The 19920-nt window shown below is 37.0% G+C and overlaps 3 protein-coding genes across 3 annotated transcripts; all 3 read right to left on the minus strand.

Annotated features, from left to right (window-relative positions):
• Positions 1-310: 310 nt before the first annotated feature.
• LOC109102137 (atlastin-3-like) lies at positions 311-10237 on the minus strand. Its single transcript, XM_042770316.1, has 14 exons — positions 10103-10237; positions 8826-9030; positions 8474-8634; positions 6629-6733; positions 6491-6541; positions 5497-5553; positions 4380-4472; positions 4140-4278; positions 3188-3315; positions 3046-3102; positions 2888-2959; positions 2083-2274; positions 1771-2010; positions 311-1686 (listed from the first exon to the last, which is right to left on the minus strand). Exons 2-14 carry the CDS (start codon positions 9001-9003, stop codon positions 1618-1620), a joined length of 1542 nt encoding a protein of 513 aa, XP_042626250.1. The 5' UTR covers positions 9004-9030; positions 10103-10237; the 3' UTR covers positions 311-1617.
• Positions 10238-11046: 809 nt separating this feature from the next.
• LOC109102154 (forkhead box protein N2-like) lies at positions 11047-15153 on the minus strand. The gene is made up of 5 exons (XM_042770318.1): positions 14639-15153; positions 13616-14210; positions 13409-13536; positions 13207-13262; positions 11047-12055 (listed from the first exon to the last, which is right to left on the minus strand). The coding sequence occupies exons 2-5, from the start codon at positions 14162-14164 to the stop codon at positions 11763-11765; spliced, it is 1026 nt and encodes a 341-aa protein (XP_042626252.1). The 5' UTR covers positions 14165-14210; positions 14639-15153; the 3' UTR covers positions 11047-11762.
• LOC109102179 (protein YIF1A-like) lies at positions 15089-19318 on the minus strand. Its single transcript, XM_042770317.1, has 9 exons — positions 19218-19318; positions 18872-18911; positions 18251-18492; positions 17350-17454; positions 16997-17075; positions 16376-16433; positions 15975-16130; positions 15767-15860; positions 15089-15685 (listed from the first exon to the last, which is right to left on the minus strand). Exons 2-9 carry the CDS (start codon positions 18885-18887, stop codon positions 15539-15541), a joined length of 897 nt encoding a protein of 298 aa, XP_042626251.1. The 5' UTR covers positions 18888-18911; positions 19218-19318; the 3' UTR covers positions 15089-15538.
• Positions 19319-19920: the final 602 nt, after the last annotated feature.

Consider the following 19920-nt stretch of genomic DNA (forward strand, 5'->3'; position numbering starts at 1 on the left):
ATAGGAAAAATTCACACAGCACGCGCTAGAGGGAGCGGTGTACAGCAGAAAAGAATGAAACAGCAAAGGAGCACCACGTTTCGCTGACCAAATAGGACAAAATATCCTTTACCATATATGCAGTGAAATTGTATGAATTCAAAATTCCGTTTGCTCGCTTTTATTCATTTGTAGACTCTTGCAAATGAACAGACGTTCAAAACGAGGCCACGGTGCTCGCTGAAATGTTCTCTCCGTTTAAATCAATGCTGACACCTAGTGTACAAACGTTAACTCTTCTCTCCAATTGTATATAAACAAGACCCATCAGTGTAAGACATGCTTCTAGCTTTATTTATTTAGGGATATATAAAGTGTAACAGTGAAAGTGATATACAGGGATAGAGAAGGATCCCTGGAAGGTCAGTTGAGGCAGATCCACTCGACTGAAAAATGAAGGTAACGCATTCAAAACCCCCAGCTGAGCCTCTGGAGGAATGCAAAAAAGAAAAACGCCACAAATACACATTACAGGCATGCCTTGTGGGACATATGCATATTTTCATTATCTTTAAAACCCTGAAAAAATGCTTTCAGGTACTCTCATATGCCTGGAAACAGAATTATCCAGGTATACTATTTGACCACATCATCATACATGAAATGTCACCTGGCAAACAAAAAATAAAAATTACAATGGAAAGTCATAAGACGCGACAATGCTCAAACCACTCAAATAACAATCAAATCAGGCATTTACTAATATGATATGCAAATATGAACCTGATTACAGAATAGTGCACGATGACCAAGCGTTCCTCAAGACACTGTTGAATAATTAGTATTAGCTTTTCTAGCAATACTTGAACTTTCAGTTCAACTTGATGATGTTTCAGGATGGTTTTCAACACCGAACAACATGCCAGCAGTTAAGAAGAAGTGAGTAGAACCAGTCCAGCACTTAAGAACATTGGTGCTGGAATAATATATGTTTGAAACCCCGATTACAAAACCCAGTACAAGAGAAACAGCTCACTAACAGAACTTCCCATATAAATCATACATGGATGTATACAAGATAGAAAGATGGAATGCATAGAAGGCCACAAATTGGTACAAAGATCATAGAACAAAGCTCTTGCAAAGGTCACATAATATAGCGTAGTTACACTTTTAATACTAAACATCTTATAAAGCTTAAGCCTTAATAAAGTAAGGGCAGTTCATGTGCAAAGGTATTCCTGGCTAAAGAGAACAAACAGATAACATGTCTACAGAGTGCAATACAAGTGCAATCTAAGAGTTACACGACCCTGACCTGCTATAGAGGATGTCTTTGGCTGTACTGGAATTAACAACTGTAAACGTATCAATGCAGCTCTATGGAGAGTTTAGCCCTTGTGCTAAATCCATACCTGTCCCTGAAATACCAGCTGCTTGGCTTGTGATGTTTGGTCTTCTATTCATATTTGTGTTTATATTTAAAAATCTGCGTTAATTTTTTCTGAATCAGTCAGCCTGAATTAGAAGTAGAAGTTTAAGTGCTATGTTTGGAGATGTGCATTATTTGGTAACGTATTATAGGTCGCGTCTGTGCAGTTTACATCTTGTTCTGGCATTTTCGGTAAGACTGAAAAGCTATCTTGTCTTCTTCTGTTGTGCAGCCACCTGACTCTGGCTTCTTGTCTTGTTTAACACATCTGTGGCCTGAAAAAAAAAAAGAAAAAGGTACATTTTTAATCTTTATTTAAAAAAAATATATTCATATATTTATTAAAATAATATTTTTACCTGTTCCAGTATTACTCCAGCAGCCTGGTCTATGGCTGTGCCTACTTCTCTGTACTGGCCAGAGTACCGGATAAAGGCCCAGGTCAGCATAGCAAGCATGGCCAGACCAACTACACAGTCACATGCAAAGGAAATAGTTTCCAGGCCAATGAAGGACAGAACTCCTGACAGCACATACAGGAGGCAGACCAGAACAAACAGCACTGCAGGTGTCCGGAAAGCACTAAAAACATTCTTGGACTGAAAAGACAGCAAGTTTTGAAATATTTTTCACACGTTCATTTTATCGATTCTCTGTCACATTTCTGTTACCTCGTTGTGTTTGCTAAAGGACTCCCACAGCTCTTTTAGCTCTGCTTCCAACTGTTCCTGGTAACGGTTACAGAAATCCCGCCCACCCATCTTCTTAGTGCTGGAGAAGAGATGAAGGGCCTCCTGCAGGATAAAACGGTGCTTCTCCTCCAGCGAGTCAGGAGCCACATAAGGCAGATCTCCACCACACACCTAGCAGTGAGGGGGAATGTGTGAAAAATAATTAAAAAGCAAATTATATAAAAGGTTATGTGTGACCCTAGACCACAAAACCAGTCTTAAGTGTCAATTTTTCAAAATTGAGATTTATACATAATCTGAAAGCCGAATAAATAAGCTTCCATTGATGTATAGTTTATTAGGATCTGACAATATTTGGCTGAGATACAACTATTTGAAAATCTGGAATCTGAGGGTGCAAAAAAAATCTAAATACTGATAAAATCGCCTTTGAAGTTGTCCAAATGAATTCTTAACAATGCATATTACTAATCAGAAATTAAGTTTTAATATATTTACGGTACGAAATTTACAAAATATCTTCATGGAACATGATCTTTACTTAATATCCTAATGATTTTTGGCATTCAGGGTCACATATGGATATTAGGTTTGGCAACCACATGCCAATGCAAATGTAAAAAGCTCACACAGAATGTGTATTAGTGAAAATGTTTTGTCTCTCGTTAATTATGAATTATTACTAATGCCTAAGTTTCATTCAGCAACTGTATGTATTAACCTGTACTTCTTATTGTACATATGATGAGTGTGTAACACATTCCAGGTAAGGTAACATACTGACCTTCTCCATATTCTTGTAGTACTGGTCTTTAGCTGATGCCACAGCCGCAAGGTTATTGGCCTCTGCTGTAGCCTGAATGAGTCAAAACATTAATTCAACAACATGACATTTTGTGACAGGTCCCAAATGAATACCATATATCAGTAAAACGGCATTACCTGTAGCATGGATTTGGGGTGTGGAAGGTCTTCTCCCTGATATATCTTAATATATGCCTGACAGATTGGTGAAAAAACGTTTTTTAAAATGCAGCTCAACAAAATAGAAATCAAGATGATCATGAGCCAGACGTGAGCTCACCTTGAAGTACTCCAGCAGGCCCCTGCAGGTCACCTTATTCCCATTGATCTCTTTCACAGCCAGCTCGTCAGTCTTCAGCAGATTGGGAATGAGTTCACACAACTGCTCCTTGAACTCTGGACCCACGTCTGAGAGAGGCAGAAGGAGTGATTGTTAGAGAGAGAGTTAGAACATGTTAACACAACAAATAACAAGAATGGCAGCATAAAAAGAGACTGAAAATGCAATATTAAAAATAAAATGAAACCCACAATGAGGGACGCAAAGAGAAGTGGAGAATTGACAAATATACACTACTGTACTATGATTTGGGGTCAGCAAGATTTTTTTTCTAATTATTTTTATTCAGCAAGGATGCATTATAAAATTGATCAAAAGTGACAATAAAAGACATTTTAAAATATTACAAAAGATTTCTATTTCAAATTAATTTTCTGTTCTTTTGAATTTTCTATTAATCAAATAATCCAGAAAAATTTACAATAGTCCCCTGAAAAAAACTGGCATAATAAGAAAGGTTTCTTGAGCACCAAATGAGCGTATCATAAGGAAATCACAGGAATAAGTTACATTTCAAAATATATGAAACAGAAAACCGTTATTTTAAATTGTAATATTTCATAATATTACAGCTTTTATTATATTTTGATCAAATAAACACAGCCTTGGTGAGCATACAGTAAAAGACTTCTCCCAAAACATTAAAAACATCTTACCAACCCCAAATTTCCGGTAGTTTATGTAATTTTTGTGTGGATGTGTACCAGCAGAATTAGGGATGGGCCCTTTGATCAAAGTGCTGTGAAATCACAAAAGTGATGAAGTGAAAAAAAAAAAATATTTAGGTATGGTGTTTTCAAGATGGATCTTTGCTGGCACTGTTTAATGCTCTGGTATTTTTTTGCCCATCCCTAGGTTATAGGTGTTGTAAAACATGAATGAAGTCTAATACCACACAGCTGTCCCGAGAAAGCAGGGCTTGTTGCCACCTTCAGGCCAGGGTGTGGTAAGAGAAAACAGGATATGGAGGTGAAACAGGAGTGAATGTGTTCTCTCACAGTCTGAAGCTCCTCATGCTGAGTCTGCTTCACCTGAACACCGCCAGACAAACACATTAAAAAGAGATATCACTACAGACAAAAGCACACACAACTGAACATACCGAACATGAGTATCATTCTTAGACACATACTCGCAGACGTTTGTCCAAGAAATCACTTCCTCCCTTAAACCCGTATTTGTATTCGTAGGGGAAGCTCCAGTCTCTGACCAGGAACATAAGTGACTGCGGACAAGAAAGGGTTGAACCCACATGAAGGAAATATGAAAGCATAAGCATTTCCTTTTTATACACATGCATTTTGATATCTGTTTCGAGTTATATGTAAAAGTCTGTCCTGAGCTCTCAGACAATGTTGTATGTGGTGCTACCACAGTATTCAGTATTCACAGATTCACGCTGTTCACTCGACTGAAAGGGAAACTGATCGCAGCTGATCATTTGCACGTGTTGCCAGTTTAAACATTCAAGCGTTTTAAACTGATTTCATTTGGCCAGAGGAGAACTATAAAAACCTGCAGCTGTCTGCGTCATTAATGTTAAACAACAACAACACAACTGTAACAAAGATGAATCTATATTTAATTTATACAGTGAACACTATGCAGTGTTATTTTGCACATTACATTTCTGTACCTAAAAAAAAATGTTTGACCTTATTTTATTTGTAACTTTGTTCTATTTTATCTATGCTTGAAATTTGTTTATTTGTTAAAGTATTTTTTTTGCTCATCCAATCTGTGACTCAAAATCCGTATACGATCCGAACCATGAGTTGTGTGATCCGTTGCAACCCTACTCTACTCTAAATAACTTGTTATGTGAAGGAAAAAATACAATCACAGAAGTTTTTGATCATGCTGATTTGTCCACAGTGAAGTTCAGCTGATGTCTTTTTTATTCGGGGCTAGTTAAATTCATTTTTGGGCTAACAAAATCTGAAGAATGTCTGCCCAAAAGGCTAGCAGGGATTTTGAAATTTTGCAAGCCCTGAATGGGATATAAATATGATGAACATTCAGTATAAGATTTCAAATTCCATATCACTGCCACCTGATGGTGACATGGTGTCCCCATATTTCTTTTCAGGTCCTGAGGTTATCGTGCTTGTGAAGTTAAATGAATGGCAAGTAAACACCACACATTTGAAATACAAATTTGAGCACAGAGGGCACGTGCCACTACAGGTACTAACATTTAAACTAACAGAGGAGACTACAATCTCAGTATCAGCAAGGTGTGTTCATACCTGAAAAGGCTTTAGAAAGATTTCATCCATTGCCAGTCGGCCATACTCTGTAAACAGCTACACACACACAAACAAAAGACAAAAGTCATTAAAAGTTACAAAATGAATAAAACCACAATAAAAAAAAAAAGCATAATTGTGGGATACTGTATAGTCTAAAAACATAGCCGGGCCACAATGCTTTCGGACAGCTTTTGTACAACCCACTACAAAATTAATCTTATCAGGTTTTAATTATACAGGCCGGCCTAAACAGTAACTAGTTAGACAACTCGCTGACTAGTCAAGTATGACAATATGCTGTTTCTCACATACCTAATGAGGAAAAGTGTTATATAAGATATATGTACTGTATACTACCATCCAAAAGTTTTTATATATGTATATATATGTTAAAGAAATTAATATTTTTATTCAGCAAGCATGCATTAAACTGATCAGTGACAGTGACAATAAATGCATTTATAATGATACACGGTATATAGAGATTTCCATTTCAAATAAATTCTGTTCTTTTGAATTCTTTCTATTCATTAAAAAATCCTGAAAATAATATGTCATGGTATCCACAAAAATATTAAGCTGCATAACTGTTTTGATAATAATAATAAAAATGGAAATGGAAAGTACCAAATTAGCATATTAGAATGATTTCTGAAGGATCATGTAACATTGAAGACTGCAGTAATGATGCTGAAAATTCAGCTTTGCATCACAGAAATCAAATTTCAAATTAAATTTTTTAAATATATTAAAATACTGTGACTGTAATAATTTTTCATAATATTACTGACCCCAAATGTTTGAACATTAGGGTTCATTTACATCAGAATATTTTAAGCATAATAACTGCATTATATAATTTTTTTAAATCAAATTACATTTAACCCAATAATTTACCTGTGATCAGTTTTCCAGATCAAAATTGCAGGGCAATCTCAAGATAAATCAGCTTTAGACTGCTGTATTCTTGGCTAGTTGTGATTTGACTAACCTGAAGTTGCTGTAGATCATCTTCCTGAATATTCTGTGACAGGTTATAAATCTACAAAAAATATATAGGAATTATGATACATTTCCAGTGTTCTTTCAACTCATTTGTAGCAAAATTGTGGAGATGCATTATAGAAACCTGGATAGAACTGGTCATGGTGCTGAGGGCAAAGATAGTAGCGCAATCTTTCACTGTGGACTGAGAATCAAACGCTCCTTGTGTGTCCATTAAAAGAACTGCAACCTACAGAGAAAAACAAAACACTCTTTTTAGTACAATGGTTCTCCAGTCTCAAGACAGAAAGTAGTCTCAAGCTCAGACGTCACGCCCACAGACCGTTGACTGAACGTCTGATGCATACGGCACACAAAATTGGAAACACTTCAGGAGTTTCGAAGTCGTAATCGGATTGGTTGAATTATACAGGATTTCCGGGAGACGTGCGTGTTACGTTCTTTAACGGTCCGCCTGGAAACAAAGACGCAGTGATGCCAAACCCCCTCATGTTAGAAGAAATCCGCTGTGTTTACAACTGTGATGACGAGTGCTTATCGGGATAAACTAAACGCTTGTTTTTTTTAAAAGTATGTGAAATATTTAAAGTTCGCGGCATAGAATCTACATCAGAAATCACAGCATGGAATCTTTAAACACGCTCTGTTATTGTGGGGACATATCCACGCCTCTAAACATGGCGTGACACACACTGAATCGTGATTGGTTGCTTTATCTGTCAGTCATATGGCCTCTTGGGCGGTCCTTGACATTCAACGCGGCCAGACTAGAGAGAAAGTGACCGGAAGAGACAGTAGTGATTCAAGAATGTGAAAAAGTAATTTGATGGTTTCTTTAAAAACATTACGCCAGAATCACAGACGGCAAAATCTTGACGGGAAGTGACAGAATTTCACCACAAACATACTATGAATCTGAAATCAGGGCTTGTGCAAGTGCAGACTGTTTACTGGACAAGAACCACCAGATAAGAAATCAGACAGTAGAATGCATAATGCAGCTGTCATAATACATTTCTGGGGAACTGAAACTGACTAATACTAATCATTTAGTTCTTCATTCAAACTCAGTTTTTTTTTTTTCACACCATATATCTCAAACATGCTCCCCTTGTGACAGGAATTATAAGGAATTTCACTTAATGATTCTCATCACCTCAGAGGAAGCAACAAATAATTGATCCTAACTATGTTTGGTAACATGTATTAACATTACATATATTACAACTAAATCTGAAGTTTCTAATGTGTGTATTTAACTACACATTGTCATATACAGAACCAGTCAGTAACACTGATCTCACAAGCCTTAAATATAACATAACACTAGAATATTTATTTAAGTTGAGATGTTAATTCAGTAATTGCTATAGCTGATGCATGCCAGGTCAGTAGTTGGCGATGTCACTTTGGAAAGATACGAATGTAGTAATTAGAAAAGTTTTCCTGAGGCTCAGTGGTAGAGCATTGCGTTAGCAGCGCAAAAGGTTGTGGGTTCAGTTCCCAGGGAAGACACGTACTGATAAAAAAAAAAAAATTATAGCCTGAAGGCACTGTAAGTTGCTTTGGATAAAAGTGTCTGCTAAATGCATAAATGTAAATGTAATGTAATTGCACAAAAATGCCGTTGTTGTGTAAATGGTTTGGCAAAACGCATAAAAAGTTTTCCATTTTTAGTTGGTGTAGTGTGAATTTTTTTTGGTGAATCATGTTATGTTTGTGAAAACTTTCACATGCAGATTTCACACACTAATTTGTGTGTCCGCATAATTGGAAAATGTTACCCATTATTTCAATGCATTATTTCTTTCTCAATACTCACAACTCTGATTGACTACAGTATACCCTCTGCATTATTGAAAAAATGCAGATGTTTAAAAACCATAAAAAAATGGAAGTAAAACCATTAACTAGTTCTGAATAAGACCACATGACCAGAGTGAGCTGCCTGCTGATGGGTGCTTGTTACCTCACTTCCGTCCTCCTTCTGCACAATGAAAACTTCACTCCATAGCTGGATGCCGGTGGTCTCTGGCTCTGAGCCTCCTCTCCAGGAGAAACCAGTCAGGGGCTCGTTCTCCTGCCCAAGCCAGTCCTGACCAGGCTGGAGAGGACAAAATAATAAGAGGTGAATGTATAGTTGGAATAAATATGCCTGGTTTCCTGCTCTAGAGCAGCATACCACCAGGAAGCCTGTTATATATTAGAAAGTGTCATCTTAAAACTTTTGCATTCATATAAAATGGTGTTGCATTACATGATCTGAATATTAAATGTTTTTTTTCTTTTTTTTTTCTTACTTTACTTTTATTGTATCGTGGAATGAAATAGGAAAGTTTTCTTTTTTCGGAAGGCACCAGCGACAGACACGACCACCACATCCTTATCTCGAACCTCAGGCCTCAAGAGAATTCGACTGAGTGCTTCTGTGTCCAGGTCAAAGGAGTGATCCTCCTTGTTGACTGTCACGATCTGAACTGGCCCAGGATCGCCCCTCATCCTTCTGTCCTATATCACGCGCTTACTCTGGGCGACAATAAAAAGGTTTCAGCTTATTGGCTGCAATAAAATAAGGTCACACATTCACATTCAAGTGCATGCCACAGTTAGTTTTGAACTTTACAGCTAGCTGTTAGTATCTGCTTGGAAATATCAAAGACAGTGTGTTAAATCACATTTCTGGGAGGCATTATTGAGACAGTGCTGGCCCTGTTGGCCAGCAGGACAGGGTTTGTTGGGAAATTGCGATGTGGCAAGCCAGTTAAAAGGTTCAAGCATGCTTTTCTCCACTGACAGATTCCCCGGATTGAATGTTACTCATTGTTTCAATCATTTGGACTGCTTGCACTCGTGGGCAAATGAGTACAATCAAACACTGCTGTGGAAACGTTTTAAGAAACAAACCGAAGAGATCTGCATACGGTGGAAGAGTTTGCACACAGATATGTGTACAAGCGAAATAACACACTCTGAAGAATAAAATACACAGGTGGAACCAATCAAAAAAGATACAGACAACCCTGCTGAAAAATGTCAGGAATCCCTGGCTGTTTCTTAAAAAAATATATGTAATAACTGCAGACACATGCAGTACTGCATGCTTTTTTAGTCATTGGAAACGTGGCAGTTGCCACTAAGAAACTTCTGTCAAATATCATAAATGAACATATGAGCTTGCTTATGTCAACTATTAAAAGCATGCAGATTGTGTTCGGGTCTAATTAAATTAACGTTATAGTTAATATTCATAAGTAAATCTAAAACATCAGTGCAGGCACCTCCTCTCCTTGTTCAACAGACTGGCTGAGTTCCAGATCCGTTATGTAATATTTTCCAAATATGAAGTTATATAGCAGAAGTTGTTTGTTTGGTGAGATCTTAACAGATGCATGTATATGATTACAATATAAAATCAAACTTGCTGATATTAAACTAGCTAACGTTAGTTACTATCACCTCGTCCCAGCATTGAGGAGTTTCACTCAAAACGAGAACATATTTGAGAAACGGGCGACACAGCCAAAGTAAGCCATCTTAAAAGTGTTTTGAGTTGGTTAACACATTAACGACTTTGAAAGCAACCAATCATTTACAGTACCTTTTCCTTCGTTGTTCACTGCAAACCTTCCACTGGCTCCGCTTAAGATTATGAACGATTCAGTTTTAATGAACACAACTCTGTCCGTCAAAGAACGTTCCACCGCGCGTGTTTCTGGGAAATGTAGTTATGTGGGTAACGAATTCGTATATACTCGAACTGTCAGTAGGCCACAAAAACTACAACATCCAAGAGGAACCCAGAGCAGACTCACATAAGAAGCGGGTTTTGCTGTAATGGTCCACTCAGAGGACGTAAATATTATTGAGCTTAGTGATTTAGAAGCGTGAAATAATATTTTAATCCTCAGTTTTTAATATTAATTAAATATCACCTCTCTGATTACAATGTGCGCACATTTACTTGATATGCTTATCTACTTAAAAACGTTAATAACATGGAAATGAAACAAGCAATACTAACCATCTTTATATAATATATAATGTATATATATATATATAAAATAAAAAATACTTTGGTCTTGCCAGACATCTAGGGAGTGTCTTACAGGTTTTCCATAATGAGTCACACTGGTATGGCAGCATTCACTTTTAGTGTAGCCAGGACCAAGAACCACGCATGAACACATCTCATTTACTACATTACACAACAGCTTCTAGTGTATGCAGAGCTTAATCTAAATGTGTTTTGTAATAGCACATGCTCAAAATATATATTTCTACAGGGACATATCTAAAAGGGTAGGTCAGATATTCAGAAACACTGGCCTTTTTTTTCCTCTATTATTCACATTAATGAAGGAGGGCACTACAGAGCAACCATTATCTAAAGTTTAGAAGGTGTCATTTTTATAAATGAAGCCATAAGACATTAATAGCTTCCCCAATGTCTTCTAGTTATATCTGCAATCTACTAAGTGCTCGCTAATTATTAAAACTAAAAATATGTAATCTCACAGGTTAAATCAGGCAATGATTTCATCATAACATTTCAGTACTTTATTGCTACATGAGTTACACATGAAGAGGATGGTGTCAGAATGTTATTTAGTGTCAACCTGTTAAAACATACTAAACTAAAAAAAAATAAAATAAACACATCAATAAAGCAAAATATGACATGCATCTTACTACATGGAAAACTAATAGCTACAGAATGCTGTAGCATGACAATAATCAACAAGAAATAAGGATTAGATATTAATATTTACATCTACGCACGCAACCTAACAGCTGGCAGTTTATCTCAATAATACTTGAACATGTTCATAATTTTGAACTATTTCATACTGTAAAAAAAAAAAATCACATCAGAACTTTATCCCTCTAATTTAAATGTGAAACACAACAAATCTTTAGAATTATCTTAATGGAAGGGACTTAAAAATGGCATGGAAGTGCATTAAATATTACCTTTCAACCATGTCAATAAACAATAAATATTTTGTTCTTTATGAAAGCATTTTGCAGATGCTTTATTATTATACAGTAATACCAAGGATACCATCACAGTGCTGTTGTCAGTCCCTACACGTCTATTCAAATCACTAGATTATTTGGAATTGCTTAAGTTGCACCTTTCATGACAGTAAGTAAAGTTCAGGCAGTTACAAAGTGCCAATAGTACATCAAGCCTAGAGTTCTCACAGTGGCCCTATCGCCCCATTAACCCTCCTTGTACACAACACACAGGTAAGCTCTCAGTGGTTGCCTCCCGCGAGGTCAAGCAGTGACCCTGCAGCCTCCTGTGCCTCTGCATCAAGCTGCAGTATCTCAACCGACTCCAGGTCCACCTCAGTGTCTCCTGGAAGAACCAGGTACTGATACTGCTGATACTGATAATAGTGTAACTCAATGTAACCACTGTCTGCCAACGGATCTTTCTCTGAATCCTCGCCGGCAACCTCTGTCAGCTCCACAGGCTCCATGGGGACCAGCTCCTCGTGATCTGGTGTCAAAGAGCACGGTGGGTTTGAAGACAGAGAATCTAGATCTGAGGAACAGTGAAATGGTACAGTTAATGTGATGGAATTTAGTGGAGTGTACCATACATAACCTAAGTGTAAGAACGACTCTGAATTTTTGTCAGTCACTCTCTGTAAAAGAAAAAAAATAAAATTGCTGCATATTTTTCTTTCATTCACAAAAAACACTAACAATTCCCAGTTACTGTACTACTGTATTATTACTAATTAATTAGTACTGTACGGTGAAAAAGATCTTTGCAAATCAAGAGAGAAAACCATCTGTTATGTGAGACTTATTTACTTAAGTGACCCTGTAGTAAAACAGCCTGACATATAGAGAGGAAGGCCATTATTGTCAACGTGGCTATAGGTTGCTAGGGTAATGTCCGACTGTTACCAAGACAACAGCTGCCAAACATACATACGTGTCTGGAAAAAGTAGATAAAGGGTAGCAAACAAAAAAGCGCATGCAAGAGAAGCACCATATCACACACTATCATTTAAAAGTTTGGGGTCTTTTAGAAGGACACAAACTGATTAAAGGTGACGTTAAACACATTTATAATGATATGATAAATGATATGACATAATGAAATGATAAACTTTCTCCTCATCAAAGCAACCTAATAAAATTTATCACGGCAGTAAAACTATTTTCAACACTGATAATGTTTCTTGAGCAGAAAATCAGCATATTAGACTGATTTCTGTAGGATCATGTGACACTGAAGACTGAGTAATGATGCTGAAAATTCAGCTTTGCATCACAGGAATAAATTACTTTTTTTTAAAAAAACAATTAAAATAGAAAATTGTAATAATAATATTTCACAACATTACTGTTTTTTCTGTACATTTAATCAAATAAACGCAGCTTTGGTGAGCATAAAACACTTTTGAATAGTAGTGTATATACTTCAACACTGTTTTTTTAACATGTCTGTTTCATGCTGCTAGATTTGGTATTTATTTATAACTGTGCTGTTTTTATGGTACTCTAGGTGTTTTGGTCTGTTGTGTTGTATGTGTAATTGATTGTTTGTTGGTATGATGAGATGAGACAAAAGATCAATTTTCTGGCCACGGCTGAAATCTAAACTAAATTTGACTTTTTTTTGTTGAAGCATTCTCGCTCCAGTAAGTTAATTTTAAAAGTAGAGTTCAGTTGTGGCTTACCTGAAATTTCCATGGTCTCACCCAAGGTGTTCTGCCCATTATCAGCCGCCTCCAGCCTGTTCAGAATGTAGGTCAGATATGCATGTATCAGTATCACAATGAAAGAGTAATTTGTTCCTCTGACGTTGTGCATGATACATCAGCTAATTCAATATTAAGCCTTAAGAAGGTGGTGTGTCATAAGAAAGCAAATCAAACTCACAAAACGCGCTTGTTCAGCAAACTGCTGTTGGTATGATGACAATAATGTGTTTTTCTAAGAACTTCTAGAAGAGCTGGCCGATATTCTGGACAAACACGCCATAATGAGCCCTTTCCAACAGACTGCGAAACAAAGCAGGAATATTTCATTAAACACAACTAATCAATATAGACTCTCTCAGAAAGTTCTGAGTGGAAGTCTGACGCACTTGACTCGATGTATTCGTTGGAAGCTCTTGCTTAAGGACAAGTTGTGTCGGACCGAATTCCTCCATCCACCGGGAGCCTCTCTATAATAGGGGAAGTTGTCGACAATCCACTGATAAATATCTTTCACCGGAGCCTCCTTCTCGGGCGAATCTTCTATTGCCATGAAGATGAGGCTGCTAAAAGAGTACGGGGGTTTGTCAGTGGAGGAAAGCAGCTGTTGGACAGGAATCGGGTCTAATGTCTGGGGCAGTGTGGTGATTTTGGGCAGTGGCTGCAGGGGCAACAGGTTCCCTCTTTGATGCAGCCAGCTGAGGCAGGTCAGGTCATCCTGGTCAGATACTGTAGAGGGACTGAGGCAGTGTGACCCTCCAGATGCCCGAGGGGCTGAGTACAGATCGGAGGCTGGGGTGGTTCGGGAGGAAGGGAAGGACGCGAGCTGAACAGCAGCAGGCTGTGGAAGAGAGGGGGATCGAGACAGAGCTTCTGAATCACTTCGGGGGGAATGTAGAGGAGAATGGGGTGGCAGTGTTTGTGTGTGTTTCTCCATCTGACTCCCAGCTGCAAGAGACAGGTCCACACATCCACCCGTTTAACTGCAGAAACAAACAAACAGAGAAATATTAATGCATATGTACACACATTCAAATGTCCTACAAAATGCTTTTTTTTAAAAAAAACACAAGCACACAGAGAAGCCGTTTTCATAAATAAACAAACTAGTTATTTAAACCCAGGAAGGAGGCTATAAAAGTCAGTGCCCTGCCATAGAAGTATCATTTCTGTTTTCAATACTGACTGCACAGCCGAGTAATTGATTGAGCGAGAAATAACACACCATTCAAGTGGCTCTTAACAAACTTAAAGATTATTCTGTCACATGACAGACACAGAAAGCCAAGCCACATGGTCTATACACCTTAGAAAAATGGCGCAAGGATATTAAATTGCGTTTAGAATAATTGCCAAAGCATTCATGCTCGCGTGAAACCTTTATGTCAAGACAAAAGAGCGAAAAACTCACCTGAATAAGTAGGGATGAATTTATAGCATCCAGTTTCTGATTCTGTTTTCTTATAAGTTTGTCAAAGTGTTAAAATATCTGTAAAAGAAGCTATGTTATGTCTCGCACTATCCCGTCCTGTCTGCGTTCAGTCCTTTCCTACGTTTCCTTGGAAACCAGAAGGACGCTTTGCAGCCAGCGCGCTTCCTGCGAGCTACCCTTCCTTAAAGAGACACTCAGCGAGGGATGGATGAAATAACACGAGTTTGGTTTTATTTTGGGCCGTTTGTGCTCATATATTTGGTGGAAAAGCAGCATATGTTTATCTTTTGTACACGCTTGCAGGGTTTTTTGCCCGAGTGTTTACAGCAGCTGAACTCAAAACGTCATATCACACGTCATACTGCTTGTAGGTTATACGTATAACATATCAGATATTTTAATTGACAAGATGAACATTCTACACACATCAAAAGTCTAGTTTACGGGATTTATTTTGCTCTAAAGAAGAAAACTGTTCATGCACAGAAAAAAAGAAGGACGTTGATCGTGTGCACATCACACAAGAATCACAGCACAGGGCAGATAAATCAGCATGCCTCTTAAAATGAAGTCTGGATTTTGTGACACTAAAGCAGCATGGCCAAGACACAAGAGCAGTCAAACTGTTATTTTCCCATTTTCCCATTTTCAACAACAGAAAAACACAATCCTGTAAAAATATTAAATTACATTTTCAACAACTGATCTGCAGATGACAATGCCGACGGAGCCAATGTTGAAGATCAGACCACATACATCCTTTGTTGATAAAAACACAATCATGGTAATCCACTTTTTCTGTAACAATGCCAAAAAAATGAAACCATCCCAGTCCAGCATTGTCATTTTAAAGTTCCTTCATAATTTAAATACTGTAGGTCATCTGACCAAGTGAGCAGTGAGCCAGTAAATGATGATTGGCTGAAAGGCAGCTGATGCCAGGGTTATGTACATGCGAAACTGGGGTTTGGCACTCATGGAGTCTGCTGAGAATGAAGACAGGATCTTCATTTTTAGAGAACGAACTAAAAGAAAAAAAAGAAATTAATTGGAGAAATGTATTGAAAAAAAAAAAAAAAAAAAAACTTACAAACTTATAAAACTCACAATAAAAAACATGAGGGCACAAGAAGACCAAGCAAGAGCAACGAAGTAACCATCACTGCCAAAGAGCAGTCCACACAACACTGTGAAAATCATCCTGAAAAACAAAGAAAAATAAAAAAAAGCATCTTTAATGCAATATAAAAACACACAATCCACTTACAAATGTGGCTCTTACACAGGTGTGTAAAATACATTATAATATACATACCCCACATATTTGTATCCACTGTAAGCAACAAGGTCAAACATTGAGAGGTCTGTGTGAACTGTGAGCAAGTAAAGACAGAGCAACATGACAAGAACTTCAATGATGATCCAAACCAGAGCTGTGCTTGCACACAAACCCAGAACCTCTGGACTGAACCTGTACATGTACAGAAAAACATAATTATTAATCATATAACATGTCTCATTAACAACACTGTCAAAAAGATATTACGTTATGAATTCCATTTAGTAGGGTCACATCAGGGTTATTGAATGTTATAGGCTAGTTAGTTTTTTTTACTAATAGATTATTTTATTAAATGTATTTTTATATGAATCCCTTAGGATGTCCAAGCACGTCCATATCAGTGTGTTTCTTCTATAAAAACCACTATAACTCACCGTTTCTGCATTCCTAAAGCCATTCCAGCCAGTAAAATGTAGGTGATAAAAGCCATTGCTAGATGAAAAGAAAAGTTTGATGATGAAAACAAGAGTCAAGTGCAGACAATGCAACAACTCTATAAATTCACAGAGACATGGTTTCTGATTTTACTACATGGCAAACACACTGCAAGCATGAAACTGTTGCTCATACTTAATGTGCATTCTTGCATTAAATCCTGGTACTCAAGGAAGCAAGAGAAGCAAATGTCTGTACCATTAGGATGAGTTATTTTTCAGGTAGCTAGCTATAAACATGTTTATAAAATCTAACTTGCTCAGCAAGATTCTCTTCAACTGCAGTTTTGCCATGACCTGAAATGTGACCTGGCTAACATGGAAAAGAAAACTGGCTGTAGGAGAAGAGAGTTTATGAAAAAGTCCACTACAGTGGCACTTGTGGCAACAAAATGGCACAAAAATGCACAAAATTGAGCTTGAGTTTGCAATTGCATTAATGTTTGTTTTGGGGCATAACAAAACTCTCTAAAACTATTTGCAAGATTTTTAATAACAATTTTGTAAGTACAGATCAACGATTTATCAGGTTGCTCAGAATAAATGATCAAAATTAATTACTGGGTATGTAGAGATCTGGAGCATTGACATCATGGCGTGGTATGAGAGGAGTGTCTCTGTGGTAACGTACTTCCCAGTCCTGATGATATTATAGTATACATAAAGAAAAAAAAAGTTTATATTGAACCTGTTCAAAAGAGTGTAGGATAAACCTTTTAAATTTTGCAATAAATTAGGCTTTCTGAATGCACCTGGGTGATGGAAGACAATTTCATTTATAATAAAGTGACAAGATATTAAAACTGTTTAAAAGAACTTTTAATGCTATATTTAATGCATTTTATATCTAGTTAAAAATGTGCAATAAAGAAGCAATTCTAATTAAAAATGAGAAAAATTAATTAATATTTTACCTGATGCGTGTATGGGAACATGAGAAGCAACAGTTTCTTCATAACATATTTGGTATCAACTGCAAAGAAATACTTCAGCTTGTTTACCGACATGAATCGGTTGATCTGCCAAAGAGAGTACAAGGTGGGAGAAAAATAAAATCAATTACACAATAAATGTTCAGGGCTCACAAAATTACAAAATCCCTGGTAGCCCTTCGGTCAGGCACTCTTCATATTATATAAATATTTTTATATATAAATATTATATATAAATTTATTTATATATATATATATATATATATATATATATATATATATATATATATATATATATATATATATATATATATATATATATATATATATAAAAAATCACACACACACAAGGAAGGAATTTTAATTCACTATTTACAGGGTGTCGCCAGAATTTTTTAAAAATCAATTTCAGAGACTTTTTTTTTAGGACCAGCACAAATAAAATGAACACTGTATGAGTGGCGTTGGGCATTGTCTATGTGACCATATTAAACTGTAAAATGACATGATTTACAGTTGAAATACAGGTTTTCACATAATAAAAATAAATTATAAAATGATAAACCTCATATATCAGCCTTTAAACCATTTATAAGAAAAGGAATGAGTCAAAATGATCATATTAATTTAAAATATATCAAATGTCAGATTTGCAACTCTGCGTTTTTGTTGCGCAAAAACATGGGTCAATTTTGCACTGGTCTGACAAAAACAGCAGATGGGCTTATTGAAAAATGCTAATTACTTTTCTGCCACTAGGTGGCGATTTGGAACAGCAGAAATACAGTGGTTTCCCCATAAAGGCTGTACACAAAGCAAGACTGCACTTTATCATTAAGATAACATACCACTGTCATACCTTGAGTTAAACATGGCATCTCACCTCTTTGTTCACAATATCCTTGCCTTGATTGGCAAGTGATGAGCCATACATCATGGCAGCACTGGCCATTGGATCAGCAAAGAGGCTGCCCGCTCCAGGATCTTGACCTCCTGCCGATGCATCAGCCATATTATATCCTGAACTATAGTAGTTCTGGTTGTTCGTGGGTGGGGGCCCAGAACTGGTGTCATCAAAAAGAAGCGGACCCCCAATGGGTGGAGATGCTCTGGCTCTGGGCTTTGCTGCATTGAGAGAGAGAGAGAGAGAGAGAGAAAGAAATTACTGATAAATGATTTAGAGAATCCTCACATAAAATATATGACGGTTTATGCATCAACAAAACTAGGATCGTAACACTTTTTCCAGTTTCATTCTTCAACTATGACCTGTGATATTACAGTAACTAATTACATGTGATGTGGCAAAGAGTTCACACACCACGTCATCAAGCTAAGATGTTCAATTAGGTCTAATCAGTTACTTTACAATCTGCAAACGTACTTTAGTGCCAATCTGTTAGTGATGTAATCAATCTAGGCTCTGCTGATTTTAAAGCACATTATGTTGTTGTCCACGTATCTTAAAGAACAACAATCTTTTGCTAAGATCTTTCATACGTACTTGCCCCGGTATCCATGCTGTTGGAAATCCATCTTCTGTGCTGTTTTGAATTCCAAAAACAATTTGATTAGCTTCACCAACAGAGCAATCTGCAATCCAACCGATTAAAGCCTGCCACTAATATGTTGCATCTGATGTCAGCATCAGACTACTAATAATATACTAGCTTGCTATGTAGCTAATCTGAAAGACGTCTAACAAAACATGTCAGATTAACCTTAAATGCAGTACCAGAACGCTTACAAAAACGCTTATTTTGATGCAGATACAAACGATCGGTAGTCACTTATAATTTCAATTTGAAATATTGTATTTTAAGTAAGTTCTCGTGTTAGCTTATACTCACAGGTACGCCTGTACAGTCTGTGGTACGCCTTCACTCTTACACCCGCCTCTTCTTGCTTCTCATTGGCTGATGAGAAATGTGCCTGCGTGGCAGAGAGGAACAGCCTCAGATTTTCATTGGTTAAAATGACGGTTGCGTAGATTGAAGTTTCACGTTGATTGGCTGTAAGCAAGGCAATCAAAAGAAAGTGGGGTTGCGTAGTACTAAGTAAACGAAAGGAAAATACATACAACAGTGGCGTTCATTAAGTTTCACTGGTAATTAAAGGTGCATTCACGCCATATTTATGTAATTAAGAGATTCCAACTTGTAAAAAGAGTTCACGTTCTCGAAGAACTCGTAATTACAACTTGTGAACTGAGAGTTTTCTGAGAGCTACGTACCACGTGACCTCTGTTTAGGCGTTGATAGGGTTGCCATGGAAAAGCATAATTCCGAGAACGTCACGTGAACGTCACGTGCTGTCATATAGAAATTAAGAGAATTACGATATGTTGTGAATACAGCATTAGTTTTCACACACATACACACACACACACACACACACACACACACACACACACCCACACACACACACACACACTTTATTCATATATAGCCTACTTTATTCATTAAAAAAGACTGCATCAGTGCCACATAAAATAATAAAATAAAATAAAATAATAAAATAAAATAAATGAGCCACTGTTTTTATCCAGTCATG

Source organism: Cyprinus carpio, chromosome A14, assembly GCF_018340385.1.
Source record: "Cyprinus carpio isolate SPL01 chromosome A14, ASM1834038v1, whole genome shotgun sequence".
Classification (NCBI taxonomy): domain Eukaryota; kingdom Metazoa; phylum Chordata; class Actinopteri; order Cypriniformes; family Cyprinidae; genus Cyprinus; species Cyprinus carpio.